This window comes from Carassius carassius, chromosome 3 (assembly GCF_963082965.1).
Source record: "Carassius carassius chromosome 3, fCarCar2.1, whole genome shotgun sequence".
Taxonomy (NCBI): Eukaryota; Metazoa; Chordata; class Actinopteri; order Cypriniformes; family Cyprinidae; genus Carassius; species Carassius carassius.
Genome location: NC_081757.1, coordinates 23,155,296 through 23,182,444, shown reverse-complemented (window position 1 = coordinate 23,182,444; position 27,149 = coordinate 23,155,296). Strand labels below are relative to the sequence as shown.

Here is a 27,149-nt window from a genome sequence, read left to right as displayed (position 1 = left end):
GCATTAGTGCCTGCCCATTCCACAGGAACAATCAGCTATGAGAAGATTTATATCACAATTTCATATATTTTAAGCAAAAAAAAGTAGGTTTGGAGATTGGATACAATTACAAAGGTACAAGACTGTATTTAACTCAGATTGTGTGCAGGAAAAAATACCATGAATTATATAATCAAATGAAAAATGATGGAGAAATATAAAACTATTCAATTAAAGCTGTTGATTATATCTATATAAACAATATACAGTATTTTTAAATATAGTTATTTTTGCATGTATATATATAGAGAGAGAGAGAGAGAGAGAGAGAGAGTAGTTTGTCACAAAAAAATCCAGCTTTTAAACAAGATTATTTAAAGAAATATTGAATAATGTGAAATGTACAGCATATACGATTGATTAACAACATCTTAAATTCTCCATTTACAATAGGTTTGTATTTATAGGTTTATTTAAGGTTGTTTAATTCTGTGAGGCAAAACATAATGCAGTCGCCATGTTATTTTGCCATGACTTGTGACATCATAAGTTTAAGTGGATACAATTTTTCTCTGTCTGTAAACAGTTTAGTCAAAGGTCAGTCTGAATTAGCAATGCCCTAAATGTGCTATGGCTGAGGGGCCTGCCTGTCTTACAAAGGTGTTTAAAAGAGGACGGTGGCCTCTTAGCGAACAAGATTATACGTCAGTGAAAGAACAATAACATATTCACAAGCTCTGCCTCAGGTTTCACAGTACTGGTCTTGTATAATAATTACAGCAATAACAAAAGGTGAGATTCTGATTAAAAATTTGCAAGGAAAAGAAGTAACTGCAGTCCCCTGGGCACGTATTAGCATTCAGATGCCATTTTACTCATATTGAATGGATCAGCAAAACTAATTTCTTATTGGATCTGTTTGCACAGGGTAGGGTAGAGAACTGTCCCTGGTGGCTGATAACCTGCCTTTATGTAATTTGGCGAGGAGATGTATCTCAGTCAAATGTAAGTATGAAAACATTTAAATTCTTATTCTTAGATGACATTTCTGGCACTCCCTGAGTGGTAGTTTACATGCTTTATAGTTTGTTGTGCTGTGAGCTCTGAGCTCATTTAGGCTGCCAGGCAAAGCGAGGAGAAAAAGGGCTCCCTTTAAAACAACACTGCTTAATCAACTCCGTGTCAAGATAGCCCAGTTGAATCACAACTTGGAGCCGCGTTGCCATGGTTTCTGTCTCGACCCCCAACTAGCTGCCTACAGTTTGGTTTGTTTGTTTATTCCTCAGGATAAAACTGCTATCAACATTACAAGTGTGTGAAACCTCTGTTCTATAAAACTGTGTAAAAATTGTGGTCTATTACTCCATGATGTGTTTGTAACGCACCAGCAATAGATGATATACAATTCACGGACTGGAAGAGACAGTAAAGGATGACATACATCTCCGCTCTCTGAAAACAGTGTACATTTACAGAATACTGAAAATGGGACATTTGGCTTACCTGAACAAATCAGTTTCATCAACATGTACTCCCTGCCACAGTCTTTCCTATAGTAACATCTTAAACGATCCACCAAACAGGTTCCAATTCTGACCTTCTCCTTTTTGCAAAGAAGGATGATGTTCTCATCTGCAGGAATGAGAGCGAGATCAAAGGAGAGAAAGAGTGAGTAAAAAGCCACAGCCACACAGATGTTTAAAAGCCCTGTGGATACATCTCACCCAGTGACTAGCCACCTTATTTCAATCATATGACCACAGACTCTTCATATTATTTATAGCAAGTTCATCATTCCAAGCCAAAACATATCAAGTCAGTTTTGAGGACATTCGTCCAAAATTGTAGACTAATTAACCATCTTTGACACTTCAGCTTGTGTACTAAAGTGCCTCTAAAGTCGTCTTTACTACTGGGAAACTCTTGAGATAATTTTGATACCAGAGTTTCCGAGTTGGGCGAGCCATAAACTTTAAACATGGTGGAGGGGACGACCACTGCTGCTGCGATTGCTATTCTTTATTGGTTTCTTTTTTTTTCACACAACAATTACATCACTTTGTCTTGTTGCTAAAGTACAGTAGTGTTTATAGGCTATATATGAACAATTTTGAAGCATATGTTTAATAAACAGTAAAATAAGCATGCATCTATATGATTGCCAACCGATGTGATGCTACATTTTATTATTTATGACAGCAATGCACTTGAATGCGACAATCTCGTAATCACAAAAGGGGGGAATAGCAATTTTTCGATAGCATGTGAGGGGAACATTACTCTGACTACAAGACAAATGCATAATTTCATATTTACAAGATTACAAATCTTGTTTTTATATCTTCTGTAAGTCCAGTTAACTTCGATAACAATCTGAATTGAGTTAACTTGTGAAGGGTTTGATTGATCTGCTTGATTACGAAAAGCGTTATTTAACAAGTGCAAAGAACAGCATCTGTACCATCTACAACTTGATGACTTCAAAGTCAATACTCTGGGTTATTTATTTTACGTAATGTAGCATAACTTACCAGGGCCCATTAGCCAGGCTACTGGCGATTTACTTTTTGCATTTGACCATATATATTTGAAAAACAAATAAACCCACCTGTATTATGAAAATGGAATTTAAACTTATTCTTGTTTTCTTGTTCTGACTAATTCTAACATTAACTAGCATTTTCATAAACATAACATGCGGATTAAAATGGAACAGCATCTAATAATTGAATGGCATAAAGTGCACTTACCTCCAGAAGACCTAAAGAAACTGCCTAATTATTCAGGACTCACAAGTACATTTGTGAAAACATGCATAAAACACTCAAATAAAAAGTACTCACATGTCTTGGTGTAATTCTTGCCAGTATTGATTATATCTGAAGTAGTGAAAACAAGATGACAGTGCAGGAGTAGAACTACAATTGAAAAAAGAGAGAAAGCAAGGGTAAAATAGATTTATATCATTATAAGGTATTGTTTTATTTTAAGGTTGATGCTGACAGTGTTACATCTCATGGGGTCTCAGGTGTGTGTGCAGGTGCAATCATTCAGAATCAAGGGAGACCAACTGACTAGAGCAACAAGCTACAGTCTAACTAATAATAAAACAAACTATGAGTGGGACACAGTGACCTTAATGTTCCTATTACATTATTAAGTTATGAAAATTCACAACTCAGACAGACAGACAGATGCACAAAAGCACTACACACAATAATTTTAACTTTTAATTTCAAATACTTACAAAGATCTATTATCTGATTTGTTTTTTTATATGATAAACAAGTTATAAAGCTATTAAAATCCGTTTGTGCATTTTAAGTGAAAAACAATAGACGAAGATTTACTAAACACATAACTTAAAACATGAACCTGTGAAACAAGGTAAAACGAGAACATTGTGTGGAGGCTCTATGACTTTAAGGTAAGGAACAGGTGAAGTAACCCACTTACCCGCTCGCAGATGAGAAAATAGCCCCATGCAACTGAACGTCGGTGTTTCTCGGATAGCTCTAAAAAGCCCATATGGACTCAGCTGCAGATGAATTTTACTCTTCTAACCTCCTCAGTTACGTTTAAGCACAATCCTGCAAATTCAGCTCCTCGCCATGTCTAAATATCTCGCGCGGTCGTGTTGTCTATGCACGCATGTGCCACCGATCACAGACTAGGCTACATCAAATCACCTGACAGAGATGCGCGAACGCCGCTTTACTCCGAATCCAAAACGATTTCTTACTTGATCACGGCACTTTCATTACAGTGACTGTAAAAAAATCATAGTAAACAACTGATGTATCTGTATCCTCGCCACATCATGGCTGAGTCTCCCGGCACTTCATAAGGCTTTCTGAATAAAGAAATGAGGGCAGATGATGCTGTGCCATTATACAGAGAGAGAAAGAGAGAGAACACTGCACTCACGACAGACAGACGAATAGTAGCCTACTGGGAGAGTAAATCATATATTTCAGCAGAAATAGATATAAAAAAGAAACAGATAAAAATCATAACATTGTAGTTAATGCTTTGTTAAATGCCATTAAATAAATGGAGCAACTATCATCATTAGCCTACAAGGTCAATTATTCTCCCTATAGTAAATCTCAAAACTTCACTGCAATGGATCTTTTTAAATTCCAACATAACAGAACATTAAACACATTCCTATCATTATTATTTTATCCCCTGCCCATAATGGTAATAAAACCTATTCATGTAATTTCAACAACACAAATAAATGAACATGGGCACAAATTAATATGTTGCGGACACATATAGCCAAACTGTCTAGGCCTATTATTTATTTTTTCCATGTGTCATGTGCAGGACTCCATAAAACACAACTTGTGAATAAACACATTAATATTGAAGCTTATTTCCAAGCAAACTGCACACAATGATATTGTGAAAAAATTTTCAAGACTTGTGCAGCTTATTTCAGTTACATAATTTGAAAAAAAAGAAGAAAAAAATATAACACGATGATTGTTATATGATTATATATATATATATATATATATATATATATATATATATATAGATAGATAGATAGATAGATAGATAGATAGATAGATAGATAGATATTGTCATTAAGTAAAAATCCATGAATACATAACACCTGAAAATTCAGTTTTACATTAACCAACTATTTGTTTCTTCAGAAAACAATAATGTATAAATAGAGATGGATGGTCATAACTGGCACTTGTTGGTGGATGAATATTAAAGAGATTCAGAATATAATCTGGTATTAGCTGACATTTGTAAAGAGATGAACAGTAGAATGTGTTTATGAAAGTGGCATATATATTGGCATTTAAAAATGTCTTGGGACTTTAGTACCCAGAATAAATTTTAGTCCCCAGAGGAAAGAGGAAAGACAACATACTGTGATCTGATAATAGTGGCTGTATAGCTGTCAGTGTTCCTTTACTGTGGCTTACATGAAACTCAGGAAAGTCCCTTCTCTTTACTTGTCTTTTTGCAGCTGTTACATCTCAGAGGAGGTATAGTACAGCAGGTCAGCATTTTTTAAGTGCAAGTGACTTTCTCACTTTCTCACACGAGTACAAGATCACACCTTTGGGATTTGAGAATGCAACAGCTCAGCAGATATAAATGGGAACAGAATGGCCATAAGCCATTAGATGAATTGCCATTGCTTGTTTCAAATCTCAACAGCCCCTCGCTCTTGGCATGAGCCGTGCTGCGCCATACATCACGCTTCGCATAATTTACTGAAAAGACATCTGTTATTATTATCATACGTAAAATGTAGAAGCATTTTATAAAGTTCTGCATATTTGTATTTCAGAGCTGTCTATGTATTTGTGGTCACCTCGGCCACACACACAGTCCAAAAAAAAACAAATAACAGAATATATGGAAGAAAAAGATCCACAACCAACCGAGAGAACCACAACCTTATGAGGACTGTCAAGCAAAACTGATTCAAGAATTTGAGTGAACTTCACAAGGAATGGACTGAGGCTGGAGTCAAGGCATCAAGAGCCACCACACACAGACATGTCAAGGAATTTGCTGAACCACAGACAACGTCAGAGTCATCTTACCTGGGCTAAGGAGAAGAAGAACCAGACTGTTGCCCAGTGGTCCAAAGTCCTCTTTTCAGATGAGAGCAAGTTTTTGCAAGAGTGGAGAAGCTCATAGCCCAAGTTGCCTTAAGTCCAGTGTTTAGTTTCCACAGTCTGTGATGATTTTGGGTGTAATGTCATCTGCTGGTGTTGGTCCATTGTGTTTTTTGAAAACCAAAGTCACTGTACCAGTTTACCAAGACATTTTGGAGCACTTCATGCTTCCTTCTGCTGACCAGCTGTTTGAAGATGCTGTTTTAATTTTACAGCAGGATTTGGCACCTGCCCACACTGACAAAAACACCAAAAGTTGGTTAAATGACCATGGTGTTGGTGTGCTTGACTGGCCAGCAAACTCACCAGACCTGCACCCCAGAGAGAATCTATGGGGTATTGTCAAGAGAAAAATGAGAAACAAGAGAACAAACAATGAGCAGATGAGCTAAAGGCAACTGTCAAAGAAACCTGGGCTTCCATACCACCTCAGCAGTGCCACAAACTGATCACATCCATGCCACGCCGAATTGAGGCAGTAATTAAAGCAAAAGGAGCCCCTACCAAGTATTTAATACATGTACAGCAAATGAATCAACAAATTACTAAAAATGTTTTATTTTCTTTAATTGGTTGAGATTTTTGTTAAATGTGAGCCAAAATCATCACAATGTGTGGGTCCCCAGAATCAGGGTTGAAATTCACTATTTTAGGGCAGCCACTTTCAAATCACATTGGAATAATGGTCTGCCTTGAGTGTGAGAATGGTTCTCAGTTTCAGTAATCCAGCTGTTTAGTTGCTATATGTGACTTCTATTTATCACATGATGAACCACTAGTTCATTTAGAAACTCAGAAGACATGGTTTTGAATTATGCTGAAGAGTTTTTCTGAAGAATCTTTTAAGGCTATTTTACACTGCCACTGGATGTACATCACTTAGGAATACCCAGATCTGACAAAATTAATAACAAAAACAAGCACAGACCAGTGCAACAGATGCTAACAACAAACGTGTCTGTCGATGCAGTGTTCTAACTCTATCTACTAGCTGTTCTTTCCTTTTTCTCTCTCACTATTAGCAATACACTACAAAGGTTCAAAGAAAAAAAAAGTTCAGCAAGGACACATTACATATTACTAACATTTTGGCATTTTATTAGTGTTATAAAGCACATATTAATGCGTTATTCTGCATGACCAACTATTAATAACTATAACTATTAATAAGCAGCAAATTAGGAGTTTTTTTGAGGGAAACCTCCTCGTTAATAGTGAATATTTTCCCGATTCTAAAGTGGTAGCAAAAAACCCTGACCTTCTAACACAAGCACTCTCTGCTCAGTTTCTGTTCTATCGGCTTGTTTTCTTTTTACATATTAAAAAACAACATCAACAAAAAATGTACACTTTAACACTAACGTTTTCTATTTTTTTCTATTCTACAGATGTTTTCTTTTTATTTATTATAAAATAAATAACTAATAATAATAATAATAATAACTTGCTATGTGTACTGCACTAGACAATCAGGGACTTGTCACAGCTGTTACATTATTGCTCTTCTGAGAAAGTCAAAAGTGCCCCACTTTGCCCTAATTCACTCTAATAGGCTACAGTGACAAGGACATTAAAATGTTGCCTTATGTGCTCATTTACACTTTCTTTCTTTCTTTTTTCCCCTACGTTTCTGGTTGCTGAGGGTTGTATAATACATGAAGTATGACTCAATATGGTACAAAGGGCTTGGAGAGGGTGACGAGATCTCAGTGACTACTTTTTAAAAACAAGTTTTTTATCAATCTTTCCTTTAACATCCATGGAACCTTTCAAATGCACAAAAGTTCCTTCATAATTATTATTTTGAGAACTATTCACTGAAACGTTCTTTGGGGAACCCCAAATGGTTCCTACAGTATATGTTGCTGTGACAACCTTCTTTTGGAACCTTTATTTTTAAGTGTGCAGTTGAGAAGTGTATAATTCTGCTTCAAATTCCCAATATTGCTGCTACGGCTACTAAAAACACATGCACATGTACACAAGAGACCGATAGACACATATGCAGGTGTCCCCCGGTGTGTCTGTGCGAAAGAGTGTGTGAGTGTGCAACATGTACATGACATTAGCCAAGGAAGACATCTGATTGAACTCTCTGTGAGGGCATTAGAGTGGAAGGTACATCGTGGCTTGCTGAGAGAGCGAGAGGGAGGGAGAGAGCGGGTATGTGACAGGGACAAGTGTTTCTGGATGAGATTATATAACATTCTTGTGCTGGAATCTTTAGTGGAGCCAATCTACATTTTTTCATTATTGTAAGAAGAGGTGTGGTCATTAAAAATGTTCACATTCTGAGTGAGAGAGAAGATATGTGACAAAGGTTAAAAAGGTGAAGGGATTTCCTTGGATTTGCTGACCTTTCCAAATCCTCACTTCTCCTTCTCATTTCTCTGCTTCTTGGAGGCATTAAACAGAATCCATTTCTATTTCAAAAATCATTTACCTGTGTGGATGAAATGGAGGAGACAAGGGCAGATGAAACAGACATGCTTAAATATTGCACTGATCTCAGATGAGTCTAACTGCCGAGTTTATTGTAAAGGAGAGATTAGCTGCAGCATTTATTTGAAATAGGAATCTTTTGTCACGATATATATGTTTTTGTCATGTTTGATCAATCTGCTGCATAGTAATAAAAATATAAATTCTTAAAAAAAAAAAAACTGAGTAAAAAAGTAAAAAAGTAAAAAAGTAAAACTGTAAGAAGCAAAAGAAAATAGTTGATGCCTTAATGTATTATCAGATTTTTTTGTTTCACTGAAATCTAAATGGCTGCAGATTACAAATCTGCACCAAATAAATTAATTAATAAATGAAAAAATATATAATGTAAGAAGACTCCTGATGCTGTTTTTTTAATTCGAGCTGTTCATAACAGGCCAGACTTCACTGACCCTTCACTGTAATGATATTGTGCTGTCCTCTTGTGTTCACGTTGTCAAATTACAATTGCTTTGAAAGCTTTATTTCTCATTACGAATCCGCGGTTTTTTCCCCGATAAATAATAAAGCGATCGATAAATGATCAAATGTCATAAATATAGCGATCGATAAATGATCAAATATTGTCTTCGTAGATTTGATCGTATCTTGTTTTTTTTTTTTTTTTTTTTTAGAAACTTCCTTTAAAACTACAGTGGAAATGGGGATTTACTGTACTACCATAAACGAGTTTTCTTGGAGTCTCTCCTAATACATTGAGGTGAGCAAGCAAGCAAACAAACAAGAAAACAAATAAAATAATGATTGAGCCTACTTTTTATTCAGCAAGGCAACATTAATAATAAAAAAAACAGTAAAGACATTTATATTGTTACAGAATAATTATATTTCAATTAAAATTTTATTTGAAACTTTATTTATTAAAGAATCCTGAAAATAAATGTATCATGGTTTTCACTAAAATATTAAGCAGCACAAGTGGTTTTAAAATTTATGATGAGGAAAAATTTTCTTGACATAGGCTAGATAGATTTAGATAAGTTTCTTCCATCTGTATATGATCGTGGAGCTCAACTAGACTGACCATCAGCTTCTTGGTCACCAGTTTAGACTGGTCCTTCTCCATCAATTGGGTGACTGCAATGCTGCAGACATTTTTCTGTACCCTTCCCCAGATCTGTGCCTTGATACAATCCTGTCCCGGTGGTTTACAAACAAGTTGTAGCTTGTGCTCTGACATGCACTGTTAACTGTGGGACCCTATAGACAGGTGTGTGCCTTTCCAAATCATGTCCAATCAACTGAATTAACCACAGTTTGACCCAATCAAGGTGCAGAAACAGCTCAAGGATGATCAGTGGAAACATGATGCACCTGAGCTCAATTTTAAGAGTCATGGCAAAGGCTGTGAATACCTATTTACTTACTTTTTTATGTTTATAAATTTGCAAAGATAGATAGATAGATAGATAGATAGATAGATAGATAGATAGATAGATAGATAGATAGAATCAGTCAATCAATCACTCGATCAGCAGAATGTGTTCTGAAAGATTGTGTGAAACTAAAGATTGGAGTAAAGCTGAAAATTCAGCTTTGCCATCAGAGGAATAAATTACATTTTAAATGTATTAAAATGGAAAACAGTTATTACATTTTTTATTTATTTTTACTGTAGGCCTATATGTTAGCAAATAAATTCAGCCTTGCTAGCATAAAATATTTCTTTCAAAACATTAAAACATACTGTCTACCAACATTTAAACTGTTTTGTTTATATATATATATATATATATATATATATATATATATATATATATATATATATATATATATATATATATATATATATATATATATATATATATGTGTGTGTGTGTGTGTGTGTGGGTTTAATATGACTGATACGTAAAGGTGCACTGTGTAATTTTTAGCGGCATCTAGCGGTGAACTTGCGAACTGCAACCAATGGCTCAGTTCCCCGCTCAAGCAACGGTGACAGCAGAGAGCAATGAGATTTCTTTACAAAGGTAAATCAAGGATTTATATTTACTTAATTATTCAATAAAACAATGTTATTGCGAATGTCTATGTAGAGCCTACTTGTTCATCATTGTGTCAGTGTTTTATTCGCAAAAACAACAAAGTGACGAAACGCGTTTTTTAGAGCAGTTTGGCTGTTTAGGGCTACTGTACAAACATGGTGGCGACTTCCATGTAAGGGGACACGCAGTGTATGTATATAGAAATAGCTCAATCTAAGGTGATAAAAACATAACGGTTCATTTAGAAAGGTCTTTATACACCTCTGAAAATATAGTTATATATATTATATTAAATTTCTGTAAATAGATTGTTGTAATTAATACACATGGCACCTTTAATCTAGAATAATGCTCTGAACAAAATTATAAAAACAAGACTTTTGTTTTTGCCCCCATTTTTCATGAGCTGAACTCAATAAGACTTTTTCTGTGTTTTCTATCTTTTTCTTTTTCTACACAAAAGGGTTCTCAAATATTGTTCACAAATCTGTCTAAATCTGTGTTAGTGAGCACTTTTCCTTTGCCTAGATAATTCATCCACCTCACAGGTGTGGCATATCAAGATGCTGATTAGACAGGATGATTAGACAGCTGTGCCAACTGCCAAGTTGCTAGATATTGGCAAAAACTGGAACACGCTGTCGTATACGCTGATCCAGAGCATCTCAAACATGCTCAATGGGTGACATGTCCGGTGAGTATGCTGGCCATGCAATAACTGGGATGTTTTCAGCTTCCAGGAATTGTGTACAGATCCTTGCAACATGGGGCCGTGCATTATCGGCCCCAATGAAGACAAGGAGCATGCAGGTGAGCTTCCCTGAGATGGTTTCTGACAGTTGGTGCAGAAATTCTTTGGTTATGGAAACCGATTGTTGCAGCAGGTGTCTGGGTGGCTTTTCACAGACGATCTTGGAGGTGAAGATCCTGGATGTGCAGGTCTTGGGCTGGTGTGGTTACATGTGGTTTACAGCTGTGAGGCCGGTTGGATGTACTGCCAAATTCTCTGAAACACCTTTGGAGACAGCTTATGGTAGAGAAATGAACATTCAATTCATGGGCAACAGTTCTGGTGGACATTCCTGCAGTGAGCATGCCAATTGCACGCTCCCTAAAAATTGCGAGATCTGTGGCATTGTGCTGTTTGATAAAACTGCACATTTTAGAGTGGCCTTTTATCGTGGCCAGCCTAAGGCACACCTGTGCAATAATCATGCTGTCTAATCAGCATCTTAATATGCCACACCTGTGAGGTGGATGAATTATCTCAGCAAAGGAGAAGTGCTCACTAACACAGATTTAGACAGATTTGTGAACAATATTTGAGAGAAATAGGCCTTTTGTGTACATAGAAGAAGTCTTAGATCTTTGAGTTCAGCTCATGAAAAATAGGGGCAAAAACAAAAGTGTTGCATTTATAATTTTGTTCAGTGTATATGCTGTAATATAAGCCTATGCACATTATTAGTGCATGATATCCAACACATTAAATAATGTCAATGAATTGAACGTCATTGAAGTATTACCATTTTTTTTGTAAAAAAGAAAAGAAAAAAAGAGTAATTTGTTGAATGACGTGTTAAACAAATAAATGAACACTTGGCGAACATAAAATAATTTTTCCAAAGAAGAACTATTGAACGGCAGTGTAACTGAATCTAGAAATAGGTACTGGATTAAACAAGACAGCATGGGTTATACAAAAACCAAAAAAAAAAAAAAAATGATCTGTTCATTGTAAACAAGCCATTAAATTGTATACACAACGAATGAGTCTACAGCCTCAGGAAGTCCCAGCTGGGTGTTAGGGCGTGACATCACTGTGGAATTTCCGCTAACGTGCCACTATCTGTTTGATCTGTTTGTCTGTGCGATAAACAACATACATTGTGAACTTCACCTAAAGGTACCCTGTGCTACCCACACAGCATCCGTTTAATAAGACACAAACACTCTTCTGTCTTCACACACACACACACACACACACACACACACACACACACACACACACACACACACACACACACACACACACACACACACAGACACACAAACACACACACACATTTGTTTTTGTGAAAAGTGGGGAGATCCCATAGGCGTAATGGTTTTTATACTGTACAATTGTATATTCTATGGCCCTACACCAACCCTACACCTAACCCTAACCCTCACAGGAAACTTCGTGCATTTTTATTTTCTCAAAAAAACTAATTCTGTATTGTTTATAAACGTTTTGAAAAACAGGAACATGGGTTATGTCCTCATAAGGCACCCTCTCCTTGTAATACCTGTGTCATACCCATGTCATTATACAGAGTGGAGTCCTGATATGTCACACACACACACACACACACACACACACACACACACACACACACACACACACACACACACACTTTTCTACAATTTATTTTATGTTAAGGACACTAACTATTTTATGGAAGTTTATTATTCAAATACAAAATTGGCAGTTTCAAAACACACACAAACAAAAATGGAAACAATAGAAAAAAGGCACATTTTTTGTCCATCTTAACACCAGACTGTAACACACACAGGTGAACCACATAGTGAAATGTTTAGTCTGACTGCCCAACACTGACAGCTACTGGACCTTCCCAATAAATCTCAGACACTTTTATGCATTAAAACAAATGATCATTAAACACACTATACACTTTAAACTGGCCATAATGTCAATTTTTGCTAATTCAAAGCATACATGAAATATGATAACAATAATGAAAAATCACATAAGCTATCAACTGAAGGCCATTTTAGTTACGATTCCAGTTTTTCTTCAACTTTCTGTACATTTGTTTTATTTGAGATACATGATGGTCATTTCCATCATGAGGAGATTTGCAGTCTGATTTTCATTTGCTGTAATAGTCTTTGCCCAGTAGATGCATACTCTAGTAAATGAACATCTAATTCTACAACCAGAATAACGCATGAGAATTATAAGAAATTTCTCTAAAAAGATTGTATGGTGAAAAAAAAGGAACATTCAAGAGCAGCATCGTTTGTCTTGAAGGACAATGCCTTTGTGACCAAGACAGCTTGACTTATATTGTTCTTAAACATTTTCCTGCTATCCTTTCTTTATCCCTCCAAGACGAGAAAACAGGAAAACGGTTTCAATCTGTTCCTTCACTTAAAAGATAAGGGAGCCGGAAGTGTGTTCCCTTGTGCTCACACAGACAGGAAGTCTGAGAGAAGTTTGACTGAGCTGCTCATGTTGAACGAGACGGGAGAAGAGTGCTAGCCTTGTAATTCCCTACAGGAAAGGGAGAAGGTGGCTTCCTTGTATTGTGCCCATGGTTAATGGGGGAACAGGGTACAGTTTGTGCACAGAAGTAAATATTTAAGGAATAAAGATGGTTTACAAAATTTTCAATGAAAGGAGATCCTCTTGTCTATTTACAGTAGTCTTGAATGAAAGACAAACAATATTGTCAAGACACTGACTGGCCTGCTACATATTTTGGTTGGAACTATCATTAGAATATTTAAAAAGCTACATGTCTTTGTTAAATATATAGCCACACTTTTGATTCACTTGGTAATACAGTTATTCACTTCTCACATTTCAACAGACATTAAACTCACTGCATGTTTCCTGAGACGTCTGCAATTGCCTTATAATGGTGGACCTTTGAGGTTTGGGCTTTACTCATTACAATAGATGTGCTGATGATTCCTGTCAAATAAACTTGGAGTAGCCTTTAATTCTTTCAAAGTACAGTTATCACCACTTCCTCTGTTGCTCCCATGGCAATACAGTAGTTTTCCTGATGAGAAGAGTCTGCTGAACAATGCTGGCTCTGCCATTACACTGACTTTGAATCCAGTAAACACTTGTATACATTAAAAAGAAAATAATCATAAGCTGAGTATTTTTTATAGGAAAACAATATGTGAAAACCAATGTAAAAATATTAAGAACAACACAGTCTCATTGTTACTTGTAACTTTTAAGCCTGGTTGCAAATTCATATCATTTGTATTATCTCAGTTTTAGGTTACTGGCTAGATTCAGGGATGGATGACATTTTCATATGAATCTAATTGTACAAATGAATAAGAATTTACCACCAAGTTGCCGAAACTTAAAATAATTATGTTTTCTCATGAGACTGTGTTGAGTAAAACAATATACACTAAAAGAAGAAGAAAAAAATCCTTCACAAATAAACAAAGATTAAATCAGATTTGCTGTAAGGATAAACCAGAGAGTTTGTCCAACCAGTGTCCAATGCTGTTTTATACAAAACCCACCTGGACAAAACCAGTCTGAAAAACCCAAGACAGTTTTTCTACTAACATACACTTGTTCTACGAAAATTACAAATACAGTAGTGCTCATCATAAACAAGTAACAAGTATTGGCACTTGTTAATCCCTTTCTTAAAGGGACCCTTACAAAAAGTCCCATGAAGAGGAGACAGCAGTCTCCTGATGTGTCCTCCTAGGACGATGGCTACCTGATAACCCAGGCCTTCAGTAGGATCAATCGGAGCTATCAGAGTCCGAGCCGTCTACTCCATAGAGCTGAGCCAGGGTCCTGAAACGAGGTCCCCACTCATGCAAGAAGTCGTAGTCCAGATTGGACCCACTGGAAGATGAGTCCAAAGAGCTGAGGGAACCGGCCAGGGATTCAGATCCCTCAAAGCCATAGATGTATAAAGTATCGTAAGGAATCCCATCACGGTCTTGGTCAGCCTCATCTTTCTTCACCTCGATCATCATAGCCATGTCACCTTTACAAGCAGAGGGTTTCTTCACCACGGCGTACAGCGAAGGCCCCGTGCCAGGCCGAAAGCTGCTGTCGTGACAAGCAGAAGACAGGATGGAGACGTCATAACCGTTTGTGTCCATTTCTCCACCGCCTTCCTCATCATATCTCACCAGCTGCTCGTGGATCTCGCCAGCAGACTTGGCAACCAAAACTTCCTTCTGATAGCGCTTCCGCAACACAATGAGGATGACGATGACTGAGAGGATGAAAGAAACAGACACTATCAACATTCTAATATCAACATCTTTTGAAACATCTTCCTGGTTTATTTCTGTAATGTAAACTCATGCTAAATTTTAATTGGAAACACAAGTTTCAAACATCCTTTTTTTTTCTAGAAATCAACAAATGAACGAAGTGAACGAGTGGAAGAGAATATAAGGTGGTGTTGAAAAGAAAGTCTCTTATTATCACAGGGGTCTGCGAATTTTTCTCGTCTGTGTATGATGCTGTGACTGCAGATCAGTGGCTTGTCTAAATTGTCATCACTTTTGCCTTGTTTCTCACCTCTAGAAATGCAAGCACAAACCTCAACTTTGGAAAAGGTGTAGAGATGCAAGCAAAATGTAATCTCACACTTGTCTGTCTCAGTCTGTCACTGAGGTGGTACCTTTTTAAATTTTACTAGTAAGTGCTTTTACTAATAATACTTTAAGGTTCTAAAATGCGTGGTAAAGACATGATAAACATATGTACTGGGTACTGCCCCAGTGATAGCTTTTGGATATTTTTTCCTCATTATATATACAGTAGTACACTAACTAACAATGATAACGCAAATATGGAGCTAAGCGACTCCCTTACATGCTCTTATTTACAGTGTTCAGTACCTGGGCTATTTATACAACCAGACCACTTAAAGGATCTTAAGATGGTGAATAAAATATACAGAGTCTCCACTTGGGAAATTATGGAGAAAAGTCTTTCCTCAAAGAAAGGATTTAAAATGTTCACATGTATCATTAATATAACCACGCTCCTGTCAAGTCATGAATCCTGCATAATCTGTTTCGCTTGGCTTGATTAAACGATGCATTTGCTTTTTAAAAGCGTGTTTCTTTTTTATTTCGTAAACAAGGAAAACACTGAAGAATGAGTCACTGGCCTTGCATGGATATCTTTGTAATAGAAAGAAGAAAAACAAGTGAGATAAGAGATGTGTGTGAATGTACCCAGGATGGTGACGATGCAGAGAAGAATAGCTAAGAGGGCACTGAAGCTCATTCCAGTCTGGGCGTAGGCCTTACAGTACTCCACACGTCTACCCGTCTGGCATGTGCACACTTTAATCTGGAGGTGCTCAGTTCTCTTCTGTTCTGGTTTCCCTCCATCAGTGATTACGATTTCCAGCACATGTTCCACTGAGTGCTTTGTACTCAAACCACCTTGCTTCAGCTTTATGGTCGCAGTGTTATCTACAACAAAATTTTAATAATTGAAGAGATGCATTCATTAATTTCACTTTTATTCAAGGGAAATAACCGACTGTGTATGCCACAGCTGCAAGCTAACAATTTTCATCAGGAATGCTATTGTTGTAATTGGACTCTTCTTTTGTTTTCTGTAGATGCTTGGAGGGAAATGTTGCTGAGATTCTTGTGACAATTCAATGCAACCAGGCCTAAGAATATCCCATTTCACACAATGGTAGGAAGAGTAAATCTTCACCTTGACATTCGTGTGGCATTCTGAGCAAAGCCAGTTGCAGTTGTGAAAAGCAACATTGTTGTCACTTGAATACATGGCTAGAAATAAAAATAAATGTAATTATTTTATAAATTACACTTATGGATTAAAACATGTTTGGGGACTTGTTGGTGTGTTTTTGAAAGAGCTCACCAAGACTGCATTTATATATCAGAAACACAATGAACAGTAACATTGTGAAATTACTATTATAATTAACTAAAATAACCGTTTTCCATTTTATAAACCACAGTGTTCTGAAAATGTTCCTCAGTCTGGCACATTTAGAACATGGAGTGTCAGATCACAGATTCACTGTGCATGGCTGCTGCTTTTAGAAAGCTTGTACCTAATGCATTCTACAGTATTTTGGTGGGTTTTGTCCTATTCCTTTTATGCCTGACTACTCTAGGAATAAGCAGTGGTTAGTCTGCTTTGGAGTAGACAGAGAACTAAGGATAAAACAGTCTTAATATCATTCATGTAATTGAATACCTGCGCTGAAACCAGATCTTTTATTTTCAACGTTACAAACATTATCCTAATGGTAGAGTGGCTGATTAAAGTTGATCAGAACCACTCTGTTGACCAACTAACTGTAGATAACATGAATTTACTCACTTTCATTATCAATAAGGGAAAAGTTCAAGCTCCATTTTGCCAGAGTGAAACGGAACCTGCCTGAATTTTCATCTTTGTCAGTGGCACCAACAATCCCAATAACCTGCAAGAGGGTAATAAATGAAGGATTACGCAAATATATTGCTAAAGGAAAATCATTATAAATTTGTTCATGTGAAATGTATTCAAGTGACTCCTTACTGTGTTAGGTCCATCACTCTCACAAACATACACGGAGCTCCGATTAGTTAGTTCTGGTAAGTTGTCATTAATGTCAAGAATCTTCAGATTAACCATCGCAGAGGACTTTAGACCTGAGGATTCAGAGATAACAAATTTACTAATGATCTCGATCATAATGACGATGATGCTTATTATATTTAATCAAATTTTGTCAAACAAACAATAATCAAATCAAATTTTGTCAAACCTACTACTACTTATAAAGATTTGTCTGTGAATATTGTTGTTATTTGGCTGGGGTTATTTGGTAAATATGTAAAGACTTTTTTTTACTAAAAACTTTTGCTGCAATACTAATTTCTAATTAAAGTGCTCTTGCAAATGCAAATACTTAGCACAGCAAAACAAAACAGTTCCCAGAAGTCACATTCTGTTGGATTTGTTGAACCAAATTTTTGATTAACAGATAATTTATCCAGAGCTAATTCAGTGATCTTGTGATCCCCCAGAATATAAATAAGAATGAAATCAAATATTTTGGAAACACAAGTACTAAAAGGTTTAGACACACTTAATTATTATTTAGGAATTAATGATCCTCATGGTGGTAAAAGCAAAAGCTTATGTTAAAATTATTATTTTTTTTACAATAATAATAATTATTTACAATTATTTATAAATATATAGTGCTTAATATGAATAAAAAACACTACTTATGCCCTGAAAAATAATTCACATTTGCATAGTTCACACATTTTTTTTTCATCTCACAGCTTTTAAAACTTCAGCATTTTTGTAAAATGAGAAAAAATGAAGGTGTGTGCAAACTTTTGACTGGAAGTGTAAATGATTAAGCTGTGAAGCTTGTTTATATCTTACCATTTGGGACATCCTCCTGTGCTGTAACCTGGAATGTGTATAAGGATTTGTCCTCTCTGTCCAGTTCCTTCTTTAAAGACAAATGTCCTTGTACAGGATCCACAGCTACAGGACAGTTCGAGTCTTCTATAGAGTAGCTAGAGTGATCAAATATCAACATTAGATGAAACCATTTTGATTTGTTTACACTATGACTTTTATGACAGTACAGCAAAACACAAATAGCATTTTTTATTTTTTATGAATAAAAATACATTAAGTTTATACCGTATTTTGTAACTGTTTTTATCTGGATCCTTTGCTGAAACAGTTCCAATGAATGGATTTTTGAATGGGCCCTCGTACATACTGTAGTTGTATTCAGATTGGCTGAAAACAGGTGGTTCGTCCACATCGATTACATTGATGAAAACTTGGGCTCTCGTCTGCAGGTTGGGTCCTTGGTTATCTGGTGATTTAGACACTGTGCGCTCTACCACGTTTACAGTAAACTTGTGCATCTTCTCCGTTTCATAGTCGAGAGTCTGTGAGCGATTAGGGAAAAAATTTAAATTGCTAAAACTAAAGCTAAGAGATAAAATGTCAACTTTAATTGAAATCATTAAAAGCATTGCTCAGTCTTAAAAATTCAAGTTGTCTTGAAGCTTGTTTAGTAGTGAAGTTTGAAATGCTTACCCGTTTAAGGCTTAGAATTCCATCTTTCACATTACTTATATTAATGCCAAAAATTTCAACAAATTTTTGTTGTATAGTAAAAGATGGATCTTTGTTTTGTATCTCGTCTTTGTCCTCCACTTCTAACTTGCCAATTTCATATCCAGGTTCGCTGTCTTCTTTTACATTAAAATGGTATTCTCCTAAGGAGAAAAAGACTTTCTGTTGACACCAATTTGATAAATAGTCTAGTCTAGCATGCAGTGTGTCTTTGAAAAATTTAGTTACAGGTTTTACAGTCAACTTACCTTTTTTGAAGGTGGCAATGTTGTCATTTACATCATCAATGTTGATAGTCACAACAGTAGTAGCAGAATTCCCAGAATTACTAACTTCTGGCATGTCTTTGGCTTGTATAGAAATTAGATACTGACTCTGTTTCTCTCGATCAAGCATGCTTGTCACTGTTCTGATTTTACCTAAAAACAAAACAAACAAAGACATTCATAAAGTAACAAAATATTTCCATTTCAAATAAATACTGCTGAACATTCTGCGTTTGAATGGGTTTTCAATTAATCAGAGAATACTGGAATAATGTATCATGGTTTCCACTAAAATATTGGTTTTCGACACTCATAATAATATGAAAATAAATTCTTGAGCATCAAATCAGGACATTAAAATGATTGCTGAAGGACCATGTCACACTGAAGACTAAAGTATGGCTGCTGAAAATTAAGCTAGAGCAGAAAAAAGGACTTTAAATTATAAGAATATTTGCTTATTTAAGATGGTGGTCTGGTTAGATAGATAGATAGATAGATAGATAGATAGATAGATAGATAGATAGATAGATAGATAGATAGATAGATAGATAGATAGATAGATAGATAGATAGATAGATAGATAGATAGATAGGATCCCAAAGTTTCTAATTGCAAACCTTCATTGTTGATGGAGAAGAGATCTGTCCCATTCAGAAGTTTGTACCCAATCATTCCATTTTGAGTGCTCTGATCATCAGCATCAGTTGCTGTTACTGTCATTACTATAGATCCTAGAAAAAGAATGTGTACAAAACATTTGAGCATAAAATGAAATAATGTTCTGCTGGCTGTTTTACAGTACTGCAACAAAATCCACATTTCATAAATGAATCAATGTGTACTATATTATAGTTCTTCAGTACTAGTTGTAAAGCTGTCTACATTTGAACATTATGGCCACCCTGTTACCTGCATGAGAAGATTCACTGATGGATCCGGAGATGTCAGGTGGAAACACAGGGCTATTGTCATTAATATCCAAGACCACTACTATAAATGTGACGTCTTTGTCAAGCTGTTTTTTGGTTGTACTGTGGATGACTGAAGCTGACAGATTGTAGACACTTTTCTTCTCCCGGTCCACCTTTGCATTGACCATGATATCCCCAATGTCATTTACAGTAAAAATGCTATCAGCACCTTCTCCTGAGAGAATATATCTTGCAGATGCATCAAAAAATGTGTTATCTAACTAAAAAGAGAAAGGAATGGGGGAAAGAAAGTTTAGAAATAAAAGCAAGCATTACAACAAACATTACAATAACCCAAAGATTTTGTTAATTATATCTAACTTTAAATAGTAATTCCTCATATGACTACTTGAAGTACTTGAGTTTACTTTAAGCAGTATATTCAAAGTAGCACTATATACATACATTTACCATTGTTTAGACCCTTTACCTTTCCAATTTTTTCAGGCGGGTTTTTTGGAGGATTCTCCTCAGTAACATAAAGTTTATCCCATTTCCAGTCTCTCTTATGTCTTTGAAGCACTCTACTTGACATGGATGGCATTTTCAGAGCTTGGTGGACATCAGCTCCTCCGCTGAGGGCACATAAAACGACCAGGACACCTGCCCAGAAGACAGGCTCAGTCATCTGTCTGCAGGGAGTCTGTTTCATCATCTGTACACCATGTGATTGGAACAAAAGAAGAAAAATATATACATTAATTCATGCCTTTCAAAATGGTTTCTTCAGCCTCAAAGACCTCAGTATGTTTAATTTTTTGAAAAGAAAGAAAGAAAGAAAGTCCTTCATTATCTCTGACTTTGAAATCCCTTCATTATATTGTCTATCTCATTAGGGTTCCTCCTGTGGCACAAACTTTCGACTGTGTTCTACTGAATGATGGGAAACAGCACACTAACTGTGTGACACTGTTAAAGCCTACTAATACATTCCCTAGCCTACTACATTTGCATCCCAGATAACACGCTTTAGCTTGATGGACCATTCTTATGCTAGACTCATTTAGATGATGATATTAAGATGAGGTGGATTATGCTTCTTAAGTGTTCCCAAATTGCTAAATCTCTGCTATAGGGCCTCATGAAGTCTTCCACTCAAAATGATTGCTTTCACATACGCTATAAAACAATGGATTCAGAAATGTATGGGCAGCACATAGGATATTATGCTAGCTATGCTTTCTACTCTGATGTTTTGCCAGTTTTCTTCTTCCTCTTTTTTTTCTCCAATCAGATTAAGGGCAAAAGGAAAATGCTGCACATTATCCACTCTTTGTTAAGACTTGAAAGAGTTATTCTACAAATTCTCTCTTACAAAAGAGTTAAATATAAATAACAGTATGGTAACCCCTTCTTTCAGTTATGTTAAGTTAACATATCCACAAAAACTTTATTTCTTGTGATGTTTTAGCTGAAAAGTAGTAAGCCTTTTGATTCTGCTTGGCGTCTTTTTGCTTTTGATGCAGAGTACCCATATCAAATTTGAATTGGTTACTAAACATTAACTTCTTTATAATTCAGTCACTACTCATGTTAAATTGAAAAATAAAACAATAAGTCATTTTAGTTCTAAAGTCCTCTTTCCTCTCTCTTTTGTCCTTTCTATTATATTTTTATAGAAAACAATGAGATCAGATAATTTCCATTTAAACAAGTCTAATGTAAACCATTGACATACTTCTCTTAAATTTCCCAACCACCTCTCTCAGCATAAAATATGTTATTTATTTATTTATTTATTAATCTTTTATTATTATTCACTGAATTGCTGAGGCTCATTGTAATTTCAGCACATTGAAACTGAAGCTATCAATACAAATTGTTTTCAACATTTGACATTATTGGAAAGCACACCAGCAATTGTTGTTTAAACCAGTCATTTGAAAGGCTTTGCGTGTATGTGTGTATGTCTATGTTTGGGCTTCAGATTAAAATAGGTTTAATCACGGAGCAGCTTTCAGCAATCTGCAGTCTGCCTACTCTCTCCTCTAGGAAATTCAGCCTGACATACATCAACTCTCCCCTCCTTTCTATCACACATCTTCAGTGTCTCAAGTTCCAGCAACCTGTTAAAGGTTTCACTGTCTGAAGTGTGTGTACTGCACCTGTTCTCACCACTGACTCCTCTGGTACACCTCTCTTCATTTAGATTCTAAGTATATGGTCACATAATGTCAAGCTCACGGCTGGCATGATTTATATTATTTATAGCCTGAACTGTGATGTTTTACATGACCTTTAATAATTAACAGCACAACTTTCAATCTTTGTATGACAGATAGTCCTGCATCTGCTAAAACATTATTTCTACAGTGGCATATGGGATGAGACATTAAGAATAACCTGTAACTGCTGTTTCAAGAAAAAAGCAGGACAGATGGTGCACAGATTTATAATAGTTTCTTTGTTCCTAAGTAAAATGTTACATCCAGATAAGTCTTCCCATGGGTAGTCAGTGTTCCTTGGGAGTTTTTTTTTTTTTTTCTTATTAAGTTTTATTTCAAGCAAAAATATATGTTAATATACTTACATAGAACAGTTTATCGAACACACACACACACTCTCTCTCTCTCACACACAGACACACACACACACACACACACACACACACACACACACACACACACACACACACACACACAATTTCCTTCCTATTAGTCCAGGAAGCATCATTCAAATCAGACTTTAGATTTTTTTTTTGGTGAGAAATATTACAATACACATTCAACTTGAATAAAACCAAATAGAACATACACAGATACAGTACTTATTATACAGATGTACAAAATATGTAATTATTTCAACTGAACTTCATACACTCAACTTAAAAAAAAAACTAAAAGACAAACATATATACATAAATATATTTGACATACATAAATAATAAAAAAAAAATCACCTACCTGAGGTGTTTTGGTCCCTTTAGCAGTCTTCCTCGATTCGAAAAACCCTTCAGTAAATGAGTGGTATTATATCCTCCTCAGTCTCAGGTCAGTGGTGTCTGTTTCCAGCTGCATGTGAACTGGTCTGAGCTCCCACTGAGCTGTTCACTGGACAATCAGCCCACTCCAGTGGCAAAAGTGATCAGCCCAGCAGTTCCTCTGGCCGCTTCCTGTTATTGCCCCTGCCTCTTCAGTCCAGCTCCAAACCCCTCTCTGGAAAATCAGATAAGATTCACAGCCCCCTGACCACCGGCAGCTCTGAGAGGCAAGTGGAGCATTACACCGCTGAATGAGAGAGAGAGAGAGAGAGAGAGAGAGAGAGAGAGAGAGAGAGAAAAACACGGGGAGTGATAGAGGGGGCTAGAGGTGGGAGATCATTAATTCCAACTCGCTCCCTTAAAGAGGAGAGGAAAGCAAAAGTGATTTATTATTCAAAGCTATAGAATAAAGAGCATGATAAACAGGTTAACGGAGTTAAAGTAATCCTGAGAGATTTTCCCGAGAGAGTGGTATTAAATTTTACAGAGGTTGTGACTGTCATATCTGCCTCTGATCTTGTCTAAACTATAAGTGAGAAAGGGGCGGGTGGAGGGGTCTAGTCGTGCGTTCAGAGGAGGGTTGAGTTTAGGGACTGGGACTTGCGGTGGATGTATGTATCTGTCAGAAGTGCTTAGTGTTGTGCCCCATTGATCTAAGTGGAGAGAGTCAGTTTAGTAGGATTAGTTGCATGGAATGACTGAGCCGTTTTGACAGGGGACCTAAGATAAATACCCCTGGGTGCTAAGACTGAGAAGCAATTGCTGAAGTGCAGACCTGCTTGACATTTGCTTTTGTTTGTTTGCCTGCTCCTTGTCTTTTGTGAGGATATTCTTATTTCTTTGAATATGTCTACTGGCCTTCACTTTGAAAGACATGGCTGACAGACTCCTACGACAGGCCTCTGGTATGAAAAAAAAACAAAAAAAACAAAACCTGCTCTGACCTTTGATCCTATTTTAGCTCTACCGCAGAACGCCCTGAAGAACTTTTGTTCAAATTTTGACTTTAAATCTGCTTCCTCTCCTTGAAGGGTATTACTTGACCTTATTTTTAACTGTAACATACTAACACACAGGAAAAAAGAAATCAGATTGTGATAAGGGGAAGAAATGTTGACGTTCCATATTGTGGTCTTGAAACATCATTGGTATCAAAAATATTCACATTCATTACTCAGGTAGAAGTATAGATACTAGGGTTTAAAAAGACCTTTGTAGAAGTTGAAGTATCAACTCAAGTAAAATTGTAAAAGTACTGGTTTCCAAACTACTTAAAGTATAAAAGTAAAAGTAATGTAAGGAATAAAAATGCCATTAAGAACAAAAGCTTAGGACGTGCCACAGGGGCCTATTGTGCACTACCCAACCTCCTCAAAAAATTTTTTTTCTAAAGGCCATAGGCCATAATGACAATGTTACTGTATATTAAAATGTTCATGTTCAAAAATTTGGGATGCAATACGCTACCTGTTTCAGCCGCACGCCCATTGAAAATGAACGCACTTTAGTACAATGCAAATACATTAAAGGACTAGAGATATGATGACCAGTTGCCTATAAGTATTGTTATGGTGCAAAAAGTCAAACTTCAGAGGCATGTCATCAATAGCCTTTAATGGAATGTAAATGTACATCCAAGCTTAGCTGCAGGTATCTGCGAGGGCAATGGACAAGAAAATTGGTGCAGGCTTAGTAACAATTACTCTTGTATGGTTGTCCATTTACAATAAACATTAGTGCTGTCAAAATGAAGTGATTAATCAAAAAATAAAAATGAAAAATAACCCATAATCCTGATACTTGATTGATACCTTCCTGTATTTGCCACATACGTCTGCAATGTCCAGTGTTGGGGGGTAACGAGTTACAAAGTTGGTATAGCCTACTTATCACAACATTGTCAATCGCGTTGTCAATCACAAACACTAATTTATTCAAACGTCTCGCGACCAAACTACCTACAGTATCTTAATTTGCAGAGGAAGAAAAGAAAGCACTCATTTGATAACTGAGCCTGTAGTTGAGAAATAATAACTTTTAAGAAATATATTTTTTGATAAACTAACCCAACACAGGCTATGTCCTTGCTGGAGTGTGATGTGATTTGTGTCATGTGCAGGTGCGATGGTTCACGTACAAACCAATAGGGTGTCGGAATGGTATATGTTTATACTTCTCATCCAACCACAATCCAACTCCATCCGGATGGCGCGATTTATCTGGATATATATTTTTTTTTCTTGAATGATGACAAGCCAGAATGAAAATAAGCCGAAATGAAATAGCAGTAACAAACCTATTTTTCAAATGTAAGGAGTAGAAGTAAAAAGTCAGATAAAAAAGAAATACTCCAGTAAAGTATAGATACCCAAAATGTCTACTTAAGTAAGGTAATGAAGTATTTGTACTTCGTTACTTGACACCTCATTTTACACAACTAATTCTGTGATACCTGTCCAGTTCAGATTCTACTTATGAAAGGGATGGATGTCTCACACACACACACACACACACACACACACACACACACACACACACACACACACACACACACACACACATTTATTTATTTGGTGGTAAAACACATTGGGCAACCTGGGTTGTAATTAATCATGCTCTACAAATGAAATTGCCATTGCCATTAAATGGCTTCCCGAGGCAATTACAAATCTTGTGTATCTTTGGGCAGAAACAAAATTTGACTTAAATAGGCAAACTTAAAAACTGTTTCTTTGAATTCCTTATTTTAGTATCAATGTACTTTACGTTCCTCATCGTCATCTGAGACCTTTCCTTATGCCTCCTACAGGCACGACCGTGGTGTTAAACCCAGCCACTGTCCAGCAGACATTATCTGCACCATCACCCACCAGACCGCATGAGGCAGCGGATGCCTTGTGAAGTGTGTGCTTTAAAAATAGCAGGGTTCTTGTCTTCTCTCATTTGCCCTGGGTGAGCAGCCAAGCGCATGGAGGCCCTACGAGAAAGCTAATGTATGTCATGTTTGAGGTGTTAGGACTGATCTTAACGAGACATTTATGATCATTTAACGTGATCCTATTCCTAAATCCACCCGGGGGCATAGTCTGGATGGAATAACATCAATAGCAACACAACACAACAATCGCCCTCCTTCCTCTTTCGTCTTACTGAAAATGGACCCTTTTACCCTTTGATGCACAAGCTATGCTAACCCCCTTCTAATGCACAACATGGGTCTAAAATGACCCGTATTCATTTCCTATGTTATTTCATGCATGGCTGGGCATTTACTTGTTTAATTTTTTTGAAATCAGTTTATTTCAGCATTTAATATTCATTGATCTATGAATGCCATTATCCAAGAATATTCTAAATATTCTTGTCTTCAATGACCCTCAATTATTATTAAAATCTTTCTTAGGTTTCGTGTTATTATGTCAGGTTTACAAATATGGGCCAAAAAGGACCCATCTACAATATGCAAGCTTGATAAAACAAAAGAATAAAGACAACATTTTGTTAAAATAATCAGTTTTTTTTAGTCAACACATTTAACACTTTGCCACACACAACATACTGTACACATATCACTGATAGTCAATAATGCTGAAATTGAACAGTACTGTATCTGTAGTGCAACTGTAGTAAACTGTAGTGTATGTGACTGAATAAAAGAAAAAAACAGGTACAGCGACAGCTCAAATTGCCATTTTAGTGCTTACAAGCCTCACACATGACAACTCCACATTTGGGCTCTTTGCATACAGGCCTGTTGCACTGTGAACACCAGCTGCTGATTTGTCTTCCCTTGGCCAGGTGGTGGCTACATTTTTTTTTTAAATTTTATCCCACGTCTTCCGATTGCTTCTGTAATAGGGTTTTGAACGTTGGGCCTTCAAGCACCTCTTCATATGACACACGACAAGCTCTTTGACCAGAT

General features: G+C 36.4%; 2 protein-coding genes across 2 annotated transcripts in view; both read right to left on the bottom strand.

Moving 5' to 3' along the window:
• The window catches only part of LOC132123410 (protein BEAN1-like), a 74,694-nt gene extending 70,833 nt beyond the window's left edge, over nucleotides 1–3,861 (bottom strand). The window contains exons 1-3 of the mRNA XM_059534000.1: nucleotides 3,436–3,861; nucleotides 2,823–2,897; nucleotides 1,483–1,611 (exon numbers count right to left, since the gene is read on the bottom strand). Of these exons, the coding sequence (XP_059389983.1) occupies nucleotides 1,483–1,611; nucleotides 2,823–2,897; nucleotides 3,436–3,463 (232 nt within the window). The 5' untranslated portion in view covers nucleotides 3,464–3,861. The remainder of the gene's footprint in view (nucleotides 1–1,482; nucleotides 1,612–2,822; nucleotides 2,898–3,435) is intronic.
• A 10,648-nt stretch (nucleotides 3,862–14,509) lies between these two features.
• cdh5 (cadherin 5) lies at nucleotides 14,510–23,448 on the bottom strand. Its single transcript, XM_059533991.1, has 12 exons — nucleotides 23,151–23,448; nucleotides 20,678–20,902; nucleotides 20,186–20,468; nucleotides 19,894–20,007; nucleotides 19,256–19,426; nucleotides 18,969–19,150; nucleotides 18,561–18,817; nucleotides 18,294–18,430; nucleotides 17,433–17,545; nucleotides 17,232–17,334; nucleotides 16,097–16,339; nucleotides 14,510–15,120 (listed from the first exon to the last, which is right to left on the bottom strand). The coding sequence occupies exons 2-12, from the start codon at nucleotides 20,900–20,902 to the stop codon at nucleotides 14,636–14,638; spliced, it is 2,313 nt and encodes a 770-aa protein (XP_059389974.1). The 5' UTR covers nucleotides 23,151–23,448; the 3' UTR covers nucleotides 14,510–14,635.
• Nucleotides 23,449–27,149: the final 3,701 nt, after the last annotated feature.

Bases quoted from the DNA above. Each gene is read 5' to 3' on its own strand.
- cdh5 (XM_059533991.1), bottom strand. From the start codon at position 20,902: ATGATGAAACAGACTCCCTGCAGACAGATGACTGAGCCTGTCTTCTGG. The intron at 16,340-17,231 runs GTGAGTAAATTC...ATTTTGTTGTAG, and splicing joins TTCCCTTATTGATAATGAAA to ATAACACTGCGACCATAAAG. The intron at 15,121-16,096 runs GTACATTCACAC...TCATCCTCTCAG, and splicing joins CTGCATCGTCACCATCCTGG to TCATCGTCATCCTCATTGTG.